General features: G+C 40.4%; 1 protein-coding gene across 1 annotated transcript; it reads left to right on the forward strand.

Moving 5' to 3' along the window:
- Window positions 1–3617: 3617 nt before the first annotated feature.
- flvcr2b (FLVCR choline and putative heme transporter 2b) lies at window positions 3618–19053 on the forward strand (the record flags this gene model as incomplete). The annotated part of the gene is made up of 11 exons (XM_079216051.1): window positions 3618–4268; window positions 4955–5096; window positions 9012–9152; window positions 10532–10599; window positions 11053–11156; window positions 12154–12264; window positions 13845–13950; window positions 14546–14657; window positions 15895–15950; window positions 17437–17589; window positions 18522–19053. The coding sequence occupies 10 exons, from the start codon at window positions 3618–3620 to the stop codon at window positions 17524–17526; spliced, it is 1581 nt and encodes a 526-aa protein (XP_079072177.1). The 3' UTR covers window positions 17527–17589; window positions 18522–19053.
- Between the last annotated feature and the right edge of the window lie 220 nt (window positions 19054–19273).

The following is a 19273-nucleotide window of genomic DNA, read 5'->3' on the forward strand; positions in this document are numbered from 1 at the left end:
AGATGAAGTTAAAGCACACAAATAAACATTCCTGCTCTGAGTGAGTTAAGAATTAAGTTTAGTCTTTGAACACAACTGAGGCTTTTGTTGCATTCACCTGGTTGTAATCATTCCAAAATAATTAGGCAAGTGGGCAAAAATATATAACATGATATGCGCAATGGTTTTAAACATGAGAAGTAGTTGCATTATTAATAAGGCGGGTGTTTCACATATTTCACGACGAAGTTTATATCTGAGAAGAATTGGCTGACGTTCAAGCCCGTTATAAGGTGGAAATGAGAAAGATCTCAGTGTTGCAGGCGGCTGAGATATCACAAAGAACACTTTTTGAAACTCCGCCCATATTTGTCCGATTTGTTTCAATCCCAAAGCGGTGGAGCCGGGTGGAGAGCAGGCGCTCTGACACGTGTGGACACACGGAAGCCTCGTCCTCAAGGAAGCATATTTATCATTTCTCTGTAACTGTAACGCATTGAACTTTCACACAGCCTTCAGTCGCACATCTGACTACGGAACTAACTTCAAACTGGGGAGGAAATGCTGCTCAAACTGGGAGTTGTAGAGCTTTTCCTACTTGATTAAATACGTATTCTGGAGATTTAAAACAGCCTCTATGATTTCGTTTGAATTTCTTTTAAATGAAAACAGATCGTAACGTGCTGGAAGTTACGTATTGACACATGCAACACGGCGACATTTCAGCCACTTTCTGTGAAGTTTGTTGTGGTTTAACACAGTAGTTGAGCCCAAAGTTTATACTCCATGAGTATATTTAGCAGACTGCTTTAATATGAGTGAGGAACTAGCGTTGCCTTTAGATGACACTGCGCCGGACGTGGATCAATCCAAGACGGACTTGGAGAACCACGTCAATCTGGAGGCGGGAGACCCGGAGCAGGGCGCCGACGACCCGAGTCCGCTGAGCGGCCACGACGCGCCGCAACCCACCCGCCTGTACAAACGGCGCTGGATGATCGTGCTCCTGTTCAGCTCGTATTCCCTGTGCAACTCCTTCCAATGGATACAGTACGGCATCATCAACAACATTTTCATGAAGTTCTACAACGTGGACGCGTTCACCATAGACTGGATGTCTATGATCTACATGCTGACATACATTCCCTTCATCTTCCCGGTGACCTGGCTGCTGGACAAAAAGGGGCTCCGGGTCATCGCGCTGGTGGCCACTGCGCTCAACTGTGCGGGCACATGGATCAAAGTGGCCAGCGTCAAACCCAACCTGTTCGCCGTCACCTTCTTAGGACAGTTCTGCTGCTCCTTGGCGCAGGTGTTCATCCTCGGGATGCCGTCGAGGATCGCGTCCGTGTGGTTCGGTTCAGAGGAGGTGTCCACCGCCTGCTCCATCGGAGTCTTCGGGAATCAGGTAGGCTGAGGCAGTAAATAGGTCACTGGATCACTGATTACACTTTATGGATTAGCCCCATTAACCAATCGTGCGGACGTTTCAACATCAATTTGGAACATGTGCGTAATTACGCACAGGCCCAAGCCACAACGTTGCTTGATTAGAATGTGAGTGAATGGCAGCAATACAGTGAATCAGCATGCAATAAGTGACAAATGGTGTGTACCTAAATGCAGTGACCTCATGAAGATATTGTAAATGTAAGAGTGAGAGATGAAGACAAAACATTTTCGCTCATGTTATATTAAATAGCCAATTCACAGCCTTTTATCATTTGTCAGTGATGACCACAGGGATGAAAAGGCTCAGAACAACCTCTCTTTGGTCCAAAAGGTGGCCAAACTTTTGTCTACTTACCCTAATAGTAACCACAAAAAGGGTAATACAACTAATAAAAATGCAGCTGTAAACAAGATGTCTGTTAGAAACAAACATCACATGTGTGTAAATCACCAAAATCATACTGGGAGTTAGAAGGCAGCAAAGTAATAACCTCTCATTTAACCACACTGGAACGGTCTTTAATTAAGACCCTCAGGTCCTCTGACAAGGCTACTCCACACATGTTTGGTCCTGGCCCAGGGAACCCATCAACTAGATTTGGGAAAAGGACAAAACATTGGAGGGATATCAAATACAAGCATTTTTTTTTTAAATCTTCGAACATGTTTTGATAGGAAACAAACTAGGGCTGAATCATGTGGTATGTCCAAAAGCCAGTGTGGTTAAACTTGGAGCAGAGCAGCATCGTGCCACTTCTAATGTAAGCTCTCGAGCATCAGTCATAACAAACAAACACTTTCAGTTCATCAACTCACAGTAAAATGTCACTCAGTAGTCACCGCTTAGTGCTGGATAATTAGCTTTGTGTAAGCCAGAGCACAAACTGGGTGTTTGGATGTAGTTTGAAAAAGTAGAAATAAATAATCCTTTATTAATTCTTCTCTGCATTTGACCCATCCTTGGTTAAGGAGCAGTGGGCTGCCCTGAGAGGCGCCCAGGTAGCAGCTGGGTTAGGTGTTTACATGTTGAAGGGACACTTCAACATGTAAACAAAACATGTTTATAAAACAAAGTAATCCATGCCTCTAAAGATATAACACTAAAAGGTATAAATTGATAAACAATGTAACACTGAGTGAATTTGGAAGATTTCCTACATTAACTTTACATGACAGGACTGATCAATATGTGGACATGTGGTATAGAGGCTCAATGCCGTCTCATGCAGTGAGTTGTGGATCAGGACAATAGTAACTCCAGCTGTGCTCGCTCTCTGGCTTCTCTGAGAAAACCATATTTCAACTATTGTGTCCAGTTATTAGGCAAGTTGTAATTTTGAGGATTCATTTTATAGTTGAACAACTACAATAATACTATATGCAACAAAACGTTTGTAATGAAGACCCTCCATTGCCCTTCACTCAAATGATTGGAGTATAAACTGTTTCTTCGTGCAGTCAAATAAGATGCAATGTGTTCAAGTAATTTACCTTTTGTGTACCTCCAGGGTGTTCCATCTAAAAGGGTCCCTGGGGTGCCTAAGCACCAATGTATGGTTCCGGGAGATACCACGTGATAATTAGTTGAGGAGGGTTTGTAAGGTTGATTTCCCTCTTTCGGGCTTTATATGATCTCTATGGTGACGTGTGGCACCAATAGAGATCATGCAGATTATTGATATTAGGGGATAGGGGTAAATGTGTGTTCAAGGGAGGGGCAGAGTTACCTCTACTGTGGTGGGGTCAAGGTCCTAATCAGTAGCAAAGCTCCCTCATGCAATAGAGCTTGGTTCATTGCTGCTGGGACCACATGCTGCTGTGGTACACCATGACTGGCCTGTGTTTGTCTTAATGTTGGTGAAATAATCACCTGGTTGGCTACCATGTAAACCTCTGTGTCGAGCTGATATGGCCATCCTAACAACGTTTCAGACTTTTTACAATTTGTGAGTCAGTTAAATCTCTTTTTTTTGTCCCATTTTGCCTGAGGAAAAGAAACTGCAGTTATGCACACCTTGACATAGGGTTTGGATCTCCTTAGACCACACCCTCCCTCATTACACAAATACACATCACCTGACGCTTGAATCCAACAGTGTATAGACAGTTTGCTCACAGGGCAGCAAGCTGTTAGGACACCAGCTCTCACCGCTCACGCTCCAGGGGCCCACTTTAGGACAGTTAAAATGCCACAAAACAATACTTTGAAGGACAACCATGAAAATGCTCTGCTCTGTGGTCGTGAATGGCCGTGGTCCAAGGCTGCAAAGAATGCCGCTGCGTGCTTTGCGTCAATGCAGTGGACTCCAAGACCTTTGGGCAGAGCCATCTCCATTGGCTCACGGTTAGAGGATGAGACTTTCCAGACGGACTTGATACAGCTGGTCCCCAAGGCTGAGACCAAACTTTACCACCGTCGCTGGCTCATGCTGTTTGTCTTCAGCGCTGTCTCAGGCAGCAATGCCTTCATGTGGCTTCAGTACGGCATCATTAGCAACATATTCATGTACTTCTACAACGTTGACTCACAGGCCATCGACTGGCTGTCTATGATCTATCTGCTCATGTACATTCCTCTCATTGTGCCCGTCCTGTGGCTGCTGGAGAACAGGGGACTCCGGGATGTTGTCTTCATCGGGTCAGCCTTTAACTGCATTGGTGCTTGGATTAAAATCGGTAGTGCCAGTCCAAACATGTTCCCGCTCACAGTGTTGGGCCAGTTTATGTGCTCAGTAGCTACAGTGTTTTTCCTTGGTATTCCTTCTTATCTTGCCTCAGTGTGGTTTGGAGAGAACGAGGTTTCTACGGCTTGTTCCATCGGAGTTCTGGGAAACCAGGTTGGTCTGACGGTCTCCTCTAAAAGCAGGGTCCACACAAGGAGGCAGCTGTCTGTAGAGTATGCAGCTCCGCTGAATGCAAGAGTCACATAGGACGGCTAGTGTCTTGGTGCGAGAGTCCAGGGAAAATTGTGTTAACTGTTTGCTGAAACCTCCTTGTTGTACTTTGTCTGTTTAGCTGTTTAAATGTAAAAACACGTTCTCATTTGTGAAGTTCTGCATTGGATTATTCACATGGCAAATATACTGTTAAAACATAAATACATTTGATTTGGTAGTTATAAGACAACACATATTCAAAACGTTGCTTGCAGTATGTTTCGTTGACTGACTATTTCAAAAAGATATCAGTTAATTTATTTTAATAATGAAAATATAACGACTAGTATATACTGAAGATAATACGTACTGCTCCCAGCTACCTTTCAAGACAAATTGGGTCATAGTTATTAAATGTACATTTAAACCAATAAATAATATGAAATGACTAAAATATACAAGTGTTGTCAAAACCAGCAACAATTGCTCTTTAATACATATTGTGGTACCACTCAGTCAGTATGTAGGATATATAGAAAATGTGTGACATTAAAGCATCCTTGATTTAATATTATGGAACAATAATGTGTGGTCACTTCCGAACTGTGTGTCTTTAATTCATATTGTATGTGTTGGTTGTCTTCTAGCTGGGTATTGCCATCGGGTTCCTTGTGCCTCCCATCCTGGTGCCTAACGTGGATGACCTGGACGAGCTGGCTCACCACATCAGTATTATGTTCTACATCACAGCAGCAGTGGCGACCGTACTCTTCATCCTTGTTATCTTTGGTAAGCTGTGTCATGTTGAGCATGAAGGCTTAGTCCACATTACAGACTAGTGTTTTCTTACTTACTTCCACTTTGCATTTACATACAATCTAGATTAACTGCATTTAAATGTTGTTTTAAAACTGATTTTACTGGACTTTGTAACCAAAGATTAGATTTTGTGAAATGATAGAGGCGAGATGACATCACCTCAGTCCACTTCCCCACATATGATCTAGTCCCTCAGAAACGTACTCAGCAGTGGTGGCTGGTGGCAATTGTTTTTGGTAGGGCCATCTAATCAATTTCCACAAACATCCCTGTATGATTCAATGCAAAAAAGGTATCACGCATTACTACTTTGCAGTTAAATATTTAACATTTATTCCAACACTTTGACATAAGGACATCTTATTAATACAATTCAGTATATTAATACATATATGTCATGTCGCATACCCCTCCGAAAGATAGTCCTGCACTTGACTGATGATTTCAAATGTATTGATACATTCCCAAAACCAATGTAAGAGCTGTGTACAAAGGCACTAAAACGATAATTATGTTTGCTTACTCCTCGTTTGCATTAATAGCATCACACACACACACGGCAATTTCCTTAAAACATACACAGTTATTACAACTTGAATTAATCTTGTGACTCCGTCTCGTCATGCAAGGCCAACTCAAAAGCCCCACAAAACTTCACAAAATCAATTATTATGGATAAGATGTGCCCGTTTTTATCCACCTCATTGTGTTTCTTCACTGCAGTCCTGTGTCCGCTGGGTAGTGATGTTGACTTGATATGCTAGCTTAGTAGCTTGAAGGAGTTATCCATGTGTCCTGGTGTTCATCTTTTCTTAATTTTTACGACAAGTGCTTCATGTCCCTTACTCCCGTAGCTGTCAATGCTGGATCGGTCCCAGTTGATTTAAAAAGCAAGCATGGAAAGAAAAATACGGCGTTAGCACGACTGCATCCAGCAGCTAACTTAGCCAAACTGGGCTGTTGTAGCTTAGCCGTCTCCACAGAAGCTGCTTCTCTTTCATGCCAGTCTGTTGTCTTATTGTGAGGTCCGGTTGATCTGGGACCAGGTGTTTTACCTGTAGTTTCTCCGCCAAAGTTCTTCTCTCAAACGGGTGTTGGAGGAGAGAGTATACCGAGTTAACGTTTGGTCTCCTTTGAAGAGCAGTGCTTGCACTCGCCGCTGTCATGTTTAAAAAAAAAAATGGGTGGTGCCTCGAGAGACTAGCCCTGATGAGAACAGGAACGCACACCGCAGGGCCTAATGAGATATGTCTAATATGTCACTCATTTGTATCTTTAATCAGTGATTGGCTAAACCGCTTATCAGACCCATCTTTCTTGGGCCAAATCGATTTGGCCCAAGAAAGCTGAGAGATGTACGGGAGGAGAGGATAAGCGGGAAAAGCATATATTTTGTGCATATCCTATTTTAAAAATATTATTGGGTATATTCCATATCTTAAAAACACAAATACTGACAATTTGTATAATTTATTAATATTATTATGTTTTTTATAATTAATAATATTATAAATGTTTTTATTTTTTCTTTATTTTTTTGGTAGCTCAAGGTGGGCCAGGCCCCGTGGCCCTCTATTGGCCGGCCGCCACTGGTACTCAGACTTCTTCTTGTCCATTGTCTGGGCCTTTTTCGCTCAGTCCAGTGGGATTTTCTGATTCAGTGGATCCTCCTGATGATGGTTTCAATTCACGGCACACTTCCACTCTGACAAGAAGCACCATTCAGTAGACTAGACAAGACAAGTGCTGACTTGCACAACTAAACCCTCCCTGAAGGAGAAAGTCACAAAAAGATACTATCGTAGTATGTAAGAGCAGGAGAAATGTCACGGAAACAGGCACAAAAGTACAAGAGTATTATTTTGTCAAGGATATCTTTGTTATAGAATAAAAAATAGAGAATCTGATCACAAAATCTGAAATGATCACAACATTTTTTTTAGGGGGTAAAAGGAACTGCCATGACTTGACAGAAGTGACTTAACAGGATGTGAGTTGCAAAAAAAAAGCTTAGTTCTCGTCTTCTTTATATCTGCGCGAATTTTGACCCTCTTTGTCTTTTTCCAATGATTTCCTCAGAGTTTATTTTTTTAATTGAGTATTTAGCACCTCGCATGTAGAAAATCCTCCCAGAATATGTTTGTGTGTTATTAAAAATTACAGGGAGGGAGATTAATAACAGAAGTGGTTAGTCAGAATAATATATTGTTTATTTTTATACAACCATTATTTAACCAGGATTATCCCATCAATTGAGATTTGTAATCAAGCCGGTCCTGGCTAAGTTTGAATTGTACAAGTCATATAAAAACACAGATAACACATAATTAAAAAAACAAACATTAAAACACCATTAAAAACAGACAAATTGCATAATTTTCATTCAATGTTAGAACAAGTACATGCAGTGCTCAAATTATGCTTGATCCTGTTTTTACAATCTGGCATGCATGTAACATTATGAAATGTCTCTGCAGAATGAAGTTACAAAGGAGGTTGTAAGCATGTAGTACTCTTCTACAGAGCACAGTAGGCTGGGTGGTGGTAGGAGGAGGAACAACTTTCATGAAAAAGCTGTTGTCCTGTCAGGACAGGGGGAGGGCGGCTACGCTCGTAAGCGTTCTGCATTCAGAAACACAAAAGCATGCTTGTGAAGGCATTCCATAGTGGCACCATGTACAGCATTCAGACAAACTGTCAGTGTTCGTTTCAGGAGAAAGAAGGATGGATATTTTAAATTCACCCACGTTGGGGTCATGTGATGGGATCCTATTAGGCAATGGATGTGACTTCTGCTTCTTTTAGTTACTCCAGTGAGATAATTCTCACCAGCCGGCCACAGTGGTTTCATGATATGACGCATATACTCGCACACCCTCACGCATGCATGCAAGATGCCATGTGTGAGGGTTGTCCTGCTGGCAGGGCCATCTGTAGCCCTGCAACAAGCCTGTGAGTCAGCAGGGCAGACAAAGTCCCAGGATACAGAGATTTGCATAAAGTGTGTGCAAAGCGAGGAGAGAGGAGTTTGGCCGCTGCCTTCCTCTAAACAAATTGTCAGCCAAAGTTCACAACAGAGAAAGTCTGCATTTAGAGACTATATGAGGAGATCTGGCTGACTGAATAAGGGGAATCTCCCGCAGGGTGGCAAGGAAAAGATGTGCATGCACAAGTATTTGAACATAATTACATTTCCATGCACTTCTTTTTAATTACGACATGCAGTAAAATGTAGCTGAGATTATTAATAGCTCAAAGAGTCGGTTTGTCTCACAGGATTAGTGAGACCTGGTTACAGAACACAAACTCATGTCTGATTTGGAAACTGCTGGTTCAGCGCCAAGAAACCACAAAGACGGACAGCTGTATTTCCTCCTGATGCACTGAGGGCAGCAGAAATGGAAACGGTCACGCCACAGTTGTGACCGCAAAGGATGTTGTGTTGAGCGTGTATGTGTGTGGACTTATCTAGCTGTGTCCTGTTCCATGTCTCACCTGGACTCCTTGTCCCTCCTACCTTTTATGAAGTATGTACCCTTCATTCCTTTTGTCAAGTGGAGAAACGGGATGTCCAACAGTAACCTTAATGCACACAATAATACCCTTTTAGAATTTGCTCTTTTAGTGGCTTCAAAGTAAAAAGAAATTGAGTGAGTGAAATATACAGCATGTATTGTATAGCTCTTTATGCACATTTTCTGCATATAAAAAAATAACAGGACATATATAGCTGTATAAATTGAATAGTATTCTGAACATCAGTTTGTTCATGGCTGATCTCTGTGTTCACTTGTAACCTGCGTTGTATTTTATATGTGTGAGTAGAGTTTGCAGCTGCTGTTCTGTAAGTTCACTGCATTAAACATTGATTTCTCCGCATGTCAGTCTTCCAGGAGCGTCCCAAAATCCCTCCGACTCAGGCCCAGGCCACAGCTCGTAGCATCCCACCAGAGCACTACTCCTACATGGCCTCTATTCGGAGGCTGCTCCGAAACAGGCCCTTCATCCTCCTCATCATCACTTACGGTCAGTCCTCACCCATCTCCAGTAATGGCAGAGTAATTTGTTTGTGTCTTTAGAGCTTTTTCATCTGAAAGTGAGACTTTGAGAGGGAACCAAAACAGTAAACTAATTATTGTACTTTGATCTGAATTAATGAGATAACCACATCCCATTAATTTGAAGATAATGATGGAAGTAAAATGAGCTGTGAAATAAATGTGGCATAAGGAAATACAAGTTCCTGTAATAAATAAAGTTGGAATTATAAAATATATATATATCCTGAAATAAATAAATGAGTCCTTTGTAAATTTCCTTTTTTAAACAAAGACCTAGTTATATATTAAACTACAATGACTCATTGATATACTTATATTATATATTTATTGCCTTATTTATTTCAGGATTTATTGAATTCATCTTAAATGAAATGACATTCCATAGTTAAACCCTTAACTGATTATCAAGAAAAGCCCCAACACGCTCTTTTAACAACACATTTATCGAATGTGTGTGTGTGTGTGTGTGTGTGTGTGTGTGTGTGTGTGTGTGTGTGTGTGTGTGTGTGTGTGTGTGTGTGTGTGTGTGTGTGTGTGTGTGTGTGTGTGTGTGTGTCCTGGGGAGGTACAAAGTTTGCTTATAGTCTGACAATGTTTAACAAATGGTCGATGTGACCTAAAGATGAAACATTTTATGAAGGTGAAGATCTCCGAGTTATGAAATTAGTTTATTTCAAGCTCGTCAAGTCTCTGCGATTAAGTCGAACAGCTGTGAGCTGTTTCAGGAAGCACTTTCTGACGTCATGTGACACAACTCGCGTGACTATTATTAGTGTGTTGTTAGTGCATGTATCTGTCTCTCTGTCCTGCTGACTTTTTGCACATGATCTTTTTATGATCACTATGCAGTTCAGGCATCACATAGACAGTTCAGTGTTTTTTTAGGATTCCTCTGTCGACCCTCAGTAACCTGTTGGTTTGGTCGTATCGTTTGTACCTGTGAGTGTCACTCCGTCCTGTTGGCTGTAGCTCCACCTGTTGCTGGAGCTGCTGATCCTGAATATCTTGTTTTAGTCAAGTAACTAATTCAGTCATATTTGCATGTGCTTCTTTATGTAGGGGAATGTTATTTCTGTGCAGTTTATGTCTGAGTTGCAGACGTTATCTAAGACGTTTGTTTGTTCAAGGATTAAAACACTCAGTGCCGTTGTGTCCTTTTATAGAAATCCTTGGTTTGGGACGGCTCTCTGTTTTGGAAACCAGCCTGATTAGAAGCCAAACCCTTCCACTGCTCACTTTAGAGTATTTCCCTCAATGATTCCTTAACGTCAATGTTATGAAAGATGTTTTGTCCTGTGGGTCACAGTGTACAGACTTTGTTTGACATTATTTCCCAACTCGCAGGTTTGAATGTGGGATGTTTCTACGCTGTTGGCACCCTGCTGAACCGCATGATCATCGAGCATTACCCAGTAAGTCCTGCCTACTGCGTCTGTATGTGGGGACACATAAAGTATAGTGCCTCTTCTGTATTACTATGTTCTGTATTACCCAAAATCCTCATTACACCTCCCACAGTTTGACATTTCAGGACTTGAAAAGCTGGTTCAGCTGTTATATTTTGCATTGCAAATACTTTTCGCTATTGAAGTATCAATACAGGCTGCTTCTAAATATGTATTTATGGAATGATGTTGCCTCCTGAAGCTTTTGAATTAATTGTACTCTCCATCAGAAGGCTTTATAGAGAAATGTGACTGACTGTGTGATGTAGAAACACACCCACTGCGGGACTAATAAATAATGATCTTATCTTTTATTTAACTCAACTCTCTTGAAATTAAGTCTGCTTTCTTGCAAACCTCTCTTTTCCTTGTAAGTCCATCAGTTCACTAATCTATATCTTATTGTCCTTCTCCCTTTAGGGAGAAGAGGTGAATGCTGGGAGGATTGGCCTCACCATTGTCATTGCTGGGATGGTCGGCTCCCTCATCTGTGGCATTTGGTTAGACAAAACAAAAACCTACAAGTAAGGCGAATCTCGGGAAGGAAAAATACAAGAACAGCATTTTTTCCTCCTTAAGGACATTTTAGTTTCCAGGGTTGGGACTCAAAAATATTCACAGCGGGAGTCAAAGTTGTTTTTGACAAGATTCTAACGGACAACTATTTCTGTTTATTGTTATTCTGTTTCTCATCTCGCTGCAGATCTTGTTTAGTGTTTATGTGTTGGGACTCTGCCTGCTTATGCAGGTGCAACATGCGGCTCAAACAGTGATCTTACTGACCGACCTCGTGGGTGACAGCAGAGACAGCAGGGTCCACCCTATGGGGGGTTTCTGTCAATCTAACTTACACGATTTTGGTCCTGCTAAAGAGGGGATGGGAAGCTGGCTTTATTGTCCAATCCACATATTTTAATTACCCGCTGATTGCCTATTCTCAAGTGCAGTTCATACATTTTAATTTTTAACATTTCAATGTTATTACAAATCCTTTGGGATCCTATACTGCACTTTTTAAAGAGTTTTATAATATCTTAATTGACGAGACATGTTTTTTCTTTCAATTGCTGGTAATTACTTATTTAATTCAGCAAAGTGCTACCATTCATTCAAATGTCAGAATGCAGTTTTGATATATGATCACTCTGAACAAGACTTATTTCAAGGTGAATTAATGTTTTTGTGACAATTTTATGTGTATTCTCTGCAAACATGTCTCGTATATTAGTAAGTAGCTGTGATGATATTGTGAGTTTTAAGATGCGCCATGAGACCTGGATGGATGCACGAAAACAAACGCACAAAACAGCTCCATAGCGCCACCAATGGTCAAAAAAGAATGAGGGAATCTGGCTGTAATGTTAAATCAGACTGCTTTTAATCTGAATAGATTTTTAAATCACCTGAGAAGCTCCAGTTGTCTACTGCTGTATGGAGAGGTGCAATGCAGCAGTACTCTGAATTGGCCATGATGATGAATTATGGTGCTCATTGTTGTATATCTTTCGTGTGTTTTTCCAGGCAGACGACCCTCGCAGTCTACGCCATGTCTCTCGTGGGGATGATCGTCTACGCCGCAACCCTCAATATGGGACACCTCTGGGTGGTCTTCATCACCGCTGGAGCTCTTGGGTATTTTTTCATTAATTTTTTTTTTTTAGGTGTAGAAGTACTTTGATCTCAGGATGTTTTTGCTATACACTTAATTTGTTTAGTCGAGAAACAGAAAATTTTTTAAACAGATTTATGAAGAAAACTTTTTAAACAGATTTATGAAGAAATGTTTACACCCAAAAAAATGTCAAGATGGAAGACAGATAAGTAAGACAGAGCTGGAGTGACCTTAATAACATTACATTTTAAGTTCTAACTATTTGCACATTTCATATACGGTGGCTCCGTATATTTATATGTTTACCAATATAAATCAGTAATGGAAAACTGCAGGAAAACTGCAACCCTGTTCCATAATTTCTGTCACAAGTGCAATATTTCTGATGTCATTTATAACAATAATCTACAGACGTGTTTATTTAGAGATCTGTGGCTTGATATGTGCCAACCCAACCTCTGACTCCGTACACACACTCCGTATATAGAGCAGAGGTGATGAGCCTCTTACTCATGGGATAAGAAAAAAGGTGTGGATGCAGGCCACAGCTGTGTGGACTCATCTTTAACAGTTAATTGAATTGACTTCATTGCATCTGGTGCATTCACTTTATATCATAACTGCTTTCCAGTGAGGGCTTGGTCCATGATGTATATTCAAAACGAACAATAACGGGACAATTACAAGCATCACAGTATTGTGGGTGCAATGCACAGTAAATTAAAGTTGTAGAGCTACTATGAATTACATTTTTTTTTTAAGGTGGAAATTATCCACAATGTTTTGTCTTTTTATAGTTAAAAGCAGATCTTGTTGCCAGTAGGACCTTTACATGCAGCCGTATGTGGCTGTTGTGAAATCATTCCACCGCTTCAGAGGTACCGATTGGTCTTCCACATTTCTGTGAGGGCAAGCCTGCAATGCCAGGCATGCATGCCAACCATTGTACCTTGTTCATGTGACTTGGGCTGAACTGTCAAACTCAAACGGAAAGAAAAGCTGAATTGTTAATGGACACTAAATTAACTCCAGCTAGCTCCACAAATCCTGCTGCAATTCCTGGTATTGAATTAATAACGTTAACATTTATTTTCCAGTGTGTACAAGCATTGTCCTGAGTAAGTGTAAGTGTTTTTGTTTCTATTTCTCTATGCATCATTAGCTTATCCCTTACTCTGGATGGACAGAAACCCTCACGTACTATTGATCTATGTCTGTGTTAGCAAAGAATATATATGTATATATAAATAAATAAATAACGTATGTACTGAGAACCTTATCATTTAGTTTCACTTTTCATCACTTCAGTGGAAGGACCTGTTGTTCCTGTACGGCAATGTCATTATATTCAGCATTGTGTAAACCATAGATAAGTTGCTTAGTCTTACTGAATTAACATTTAGTAAATAAAAAAGATAAAGTCTGTCCTGTGTTTTTTTGCATTCACCTAGTAATGTAACCCTTTCATGCAAAGATACTGGCTCTATTATTTAAATTGGATCAAATTAGTAACAGAAATGTTGTGGTTTAGCGGAAAAAAAGAGGTTAAATCAGCATGTTCTTTTTAATTAATAATGATGTCTACTGTGTGTGTATCCAGGTTCTTTATGACGGGCTACCTGCCGTTGGGCTTTGAGTTTGCAGTGGAGCTGACGTACCCGGAGTCAGAGGGAACCTCATCCGGACTCCTCAACTGTTCAGCACAGGTGCAGCTCAATGACACACAAGGTCACTGAAAACATAATAGTGCAGAAAAGCCCACAGAGCTGGTGTGAGAATAAATGATTTTACTAGTTGTACAGAACAAAGTAAGTCATTGGCCTTCTTTCACTGAACAGTCACTCTGTATCATTGAAGGTTTCTAAAGAGACCTGGGTACATTTATGAAAACGATACATAGCTCAAAACTCAAATAATTCACAATAACGGTCTGCAGAATCCGTGCAGTCAAATATGCTAAAGTCGGCAGATGATTTTGTTCCTTGCACACAGACAAACATCATTCTTGTTTTATGAATTCTGACACTACCACCATTCACAAATAAATTCTGTGAAACGGGCGCTGAATAGCTGATTGCAGGAAGTGGCTCCATAATACTCAGGCTTCCCCTGAATTTATTTTATTTATGCCTGAAGATTTTGACACCACTTCTCAAACGGCCTTTGCTGTGGATAAAGTGGAGAGCCGAAGTGCTTCGGCGAACATTTGTTTTGCTGCTTTCTTTTACTGGTGTCGTGTGAGTGCTTGCATCTGTGCACCAGCTGTTTTCCTTACTGTTGCTTTTTGTTCTGCATGCACAGGTGTTTGGAATTATATTCACCATATGCCAGGGCAAGATCATCGACGGCTTTGGCACACTGGCAGGAAACATCTTCCTCTGTGTTTTTCTTCTAATTGGAGCAATAATGACCGGTAAGACCTTTTCTGACTGTGAAACATATGCTGTGTAGTAGAGTAAAAGCATACGGCAATGCTGAAGAATTCTTTGTTTATCACTGTTTCTGTAATTAGTTTACTACGGTCCTGTGGGAAAACATGTTGAATTCCAAGAATGCAGAAGACGATTACTGTGTAACTGTAAACTGGTTCAAGGTCAAATGCTACGATACAGATGGAATGTTTCATAATGAGAAATGTGCTTTATTTTTACACTTACTTAACAAATGCATATTGTTAAATATTGACAAGAATGTGGGTTTGATTTAGGATTTTTTATTTATTTATTTTTTTTTTAAACAAGTTAAAGTTCAGAAAAAGAACGTTACCACAGGCATTTCATTGCTCCCTCTGTCCCCCTCACTCAAAGTGACTGTTTAGTAACGCTCACAGCAGAAAACGAGTTAGGAGGTGAAACCATAAACATTTGGTTGTCCATTGACAAAGTATTGGAGATCTTTGCATCACTCAGAAACGTACTTAGCATACAGTCAGAAGACAAACAAACGGCAGCACTTTGTTTCCAGATTAAATTAAATGTAGACTTCATGTCTCAGTTGCCACCTCGGTCAATAAAAAGCCACTGAGATCTTTTTGCATGGCCCATTTAGCGGTTCATGAGCAATGTATAACTTTTAAAAGATTCAGTAGCCACTGAAGCATGAAACATTGGGCACACTAGAAAAACACTGTAAGACATTTTGGTGAATTCTTTTATTTTTCTGCTCACAAAAGTCAGCAGACTTACTCAGCATTTAGACATGAGTGGACCTCTTGATGTGGTCGTCTTACCAGTTGTATCAGGAAAAGAGCAGCTTTGTGAGACAATCACAACTGAACTTCCACTTCTATGATTTGTTGAAATACCGCAGACTGTACAGTACTGGCTCTCTGTAATATATTCAGTCACAAAGGTTATTCATTCTTTCATAGAAATTGAGGTTAATGATTAAGCTGGTTTCCATGATTTTTCAATGCAAAGTGTAAGAGGAAGTTAGGACGCATGTTTTGTGTTGGACTGTATTTTCTTTAGATTTGCATGTGTTGCTCCACAGTCTTCTCAACAAGGTGTACTACTGTATACTGCAAAGTGTCCGTGCACAAGAGCCCCCTCCTGGACAGTCACCTTTATGAAATCATTTGTATTTATCATTTTTATACACTTTTTGGTTCATTATCTAATGCAGCCTTTACCTGTTCTATTTCTCTGTAGGCTTTATTAAGTCTGATCTGCGGAGACAAAAAGCAAACCTGATGGCCAAAGCAGCAGTAAGTGTGAAAGCGAGACGTCGGGCGTTGTGCAGTGTTTGTGTGTTTGTTTGTTGTAGATACTGAAGTGGAACAATGGTGGTGGTGGTATAATTTCATGACGTTGACCTTTCGACAGCTCGAGGCAGGAATAGCACAGGTGTAAATAATATAATTAATGATTGCTAAATTCCATTTATCTGCTTCAGTTTCATTGTCGGGTTCTCCCATAATACCCGACACTTGAATGGACAGAGCCACCATTAATGTTATCAGTAAAACCTGTGCTTTTTCTACTGTGACGAGTCAAAATCCCTGCTGGAGAAAAAGGCCCATGTGTTGTGTGTTTGCATGTTCATTGGTTTGCGTGCAGTCAAGGTCAAAGTGTCTTGTACTGCTGCAGAAATAACTGCTCCCTATTGCGCCTATTTTTGTTGTTTTGAGTCGGCCCGCATGCCAGCCCCAATTTAACATACAAATATAGGTGACTATGACCCGATACTGCTACACTGCCTCTGCTGCACGTTGGGCTGTTTTCATCTTTTCTCAGTTGTTTACTTTTTATACAACGGAGGAGCATGCTTGCATGTTAAAAACCTATGTTGACTAACAAACATCTTCAAAGATTATTTCATTTGTCTGGATAGTACCAGCAAGTAGTGCTTTTATCCCTGTGATTCACCCACTGTTCTTAACCCATGCTGGCTTAGTTATTTCCTCATGCATGCCTTTCTTTTTCACCACCACTAAATAACTTGCCAGCCTTTGGTAATGTATTGTTGGAAAAATAACCTGCAATGCTGCTCTAAGGAGGTGACATGATCACGGACAAAATTGTCATTATTTATGCCTGTGCGAGTCTCCAAGGTCTGTGATGAAGTTACTCATGAGGAGACCGGCACTCTCATCTAAGGTACAGATGCAGTGAGGAATAAAGAAATGAAATGCTCATAAAGAGAGAAATTAGATGAGATGATTGATACCATTCGTATCTGTCTGGAAAATACTAAGCTGCTGCAAAGTCAGCAGACGATTAGCTTAGCATTAGAGAGTAGAAGCGGGGGAACCGGTTAGCCTGCCTCTTTTTAAATAGAATAAAATCCACCTATCGACATCCCTGAAGCTCAGTAATTATATTATATCTTGTGTTTAATCTGTACAAATACCCAGGTGTCAAAACACCAATTCACAAGTATGGGTGTTTTCGAGGTGCAGATCGAGGAAACTCACCCTTTTTAGTGGTATCAACTTGCACTTGGAAATATAAAACATATTTCACAAAATGTTAAACTATTCCTTTAAGAAATACATCTAAGCTGGATTTTTACTTAAAATTCAAGAATCTCAGTTGTAGAATAAAAATATAGAAGGGATTCATTAAAGCATGGTTCAGTAAGGGATTTATAAAATTGGTAGATCAGATTCTGTCGCAGCAACTTCATCCTGGATTGGAGACTCGTGCCTCTATAAGCACTGAATGAGAAGTGATGGGCAGCTGTTGTTTTAGGCGGCGGGGCAGACGACGGGACAAGACTACGGAACCGCGGCGCTAATCTCCCGGCCGGAGACTCCTCTTCCTTCAAAGCCAGATCAATAAACCTTTCTGCTTCCACAAAAAAAAATCTCCTCAAATCTTAGCTCGACACGCAAATGCACAAAGGTAGGCGCACCGAGCAATCGGCACACACTGTCTGTAATCACCAGCACCCACTGCATAGCCTTGCACCTGCCACTGTTGAACCTGCCTTTGCCGTCTCCCACGCTGTTTCTGACGCTCACGCTGAATTCAATTCAAACAATGATATAAATACGAAGGGGAAAAAAAAATACTTCACCTCTTGTTGTTGTTGTTGTTTTTAAGTGTGGGATTTCAGATTTTTATAGGTATAAATAGACTTTTACATGTTGGCACACAGAGACTTGGATTTGAAACTACATATTGAAACTACAGTCCCATTTATTCATGTCCTGTTTCGGAATCTATCCATATGGCCTTTTGAGAGGAGACATTTTGACATGTGAAGCACAGGTGTAAATGATTAAATGAATTATGGCTGACTTTAATTTAGCTGCCTCGGTTTTAGGGTCCTGGTATATAGACACATTTCTGAGTGAGATGCGGGGTAGAAAACAAACCTTAAGGATTGAAAGCTTATGAGAAGAGCAACATGTGAAGTTGCTTTTTGTGCCTTAAGTCGCTTGAGAGGTGCAAGACTAGCTATCAGCCTCAGCCAGCCAGACAGAAGCGGCTTCAGCAATACAATTGATAATTTTGGTCCCATATTTTCTTCTTTTGCGAAGATCGATACAATTTGTGCACCTTGTGTCTGTCAGTAAACTGAAGCAACAGTTGTAGATGTGTACAGGTAAGATAACGTGAAAAAAATCATCTGGGCTCTTTTCAGAAACGTTATCTTGATTTTCTTTTTGTGCACAAACTGTGTGTAGCGATGTGTGTAAATGCTGTCTACAAAGATTACTGTTTTTGATGAGTTCTCAGACTCGGCCACCAATCAACTTCAAATCTACAGAGACAACTTCTGTGTCGACTCCCTAAAACGGTTGAATTAACAAGCCTGTTTCGATTGATAGGGACCTCCCGACTGCCTTAATGGGAGCCTGGCTGCACCGTCTATCATCAAAGAAGCCAAGTTTTAAACACACACACATACAAGCCTCAAAGGGCCATGATCTCCATCCTGTTGCAGTGTGACACAATGTTGTGTTAACTATTTAAAAAATGAAATGCTAAATTTAAATCTGAGAATGCAATTTTGAGCATATACAAATTCACTGCTCAGAAATATATATTTTGATGTGTAAATTGAATGCCCCTACTATATCTGAAAGACATATCTATGACATTTTGTAAATTATATGAATACAAATAATTCAACAATTTTACCAGTCAGTATTTTAAGTTTACAGTTGATTATGTACAGTATACAGTTGTTTTTTTTGGTGATTTTGGAAGAAGGTCTTTGTGATTAAAATACGTTACTACACAGCAGCATATTAACGGGTTTCTAATCCATGGCAGTACACAGTAAGGGATGAAATATTCATTATACACTGTGTAATATCTGTAGCGGCATTCATGTTTACGTGTTTAATAAATAAATAAAAGTTTTATAAAGTGTCTTTTTTCATTTGGTGACAATTTATATCTTATGGTGAAACTACCTGACTGAAAGCCATAGATCATTGTAAACAAACGCAGATGCACACACATCATATCTTCTCTCTCTCTCTCTCCCCCCCCCAGTAATCACAGCGTGACGTGTTGTCAAGACAAAGAACCCCCTGATGGAGTGGAGGGGTCGTCACAAGATTTATACCTGCAG

The sequence above is a fragment of the Taurulus bubalis genome (assembly GCF_910589615.1).
Source record: "Taurulus bubalis genome assembly, chromosome: 3".
Lineage (NCBI taxonomy): Eukaryota > Metazoa > Chordata > Actinopteri > Perciformes > Cottidae > Taurulus > Taurulus bubalis.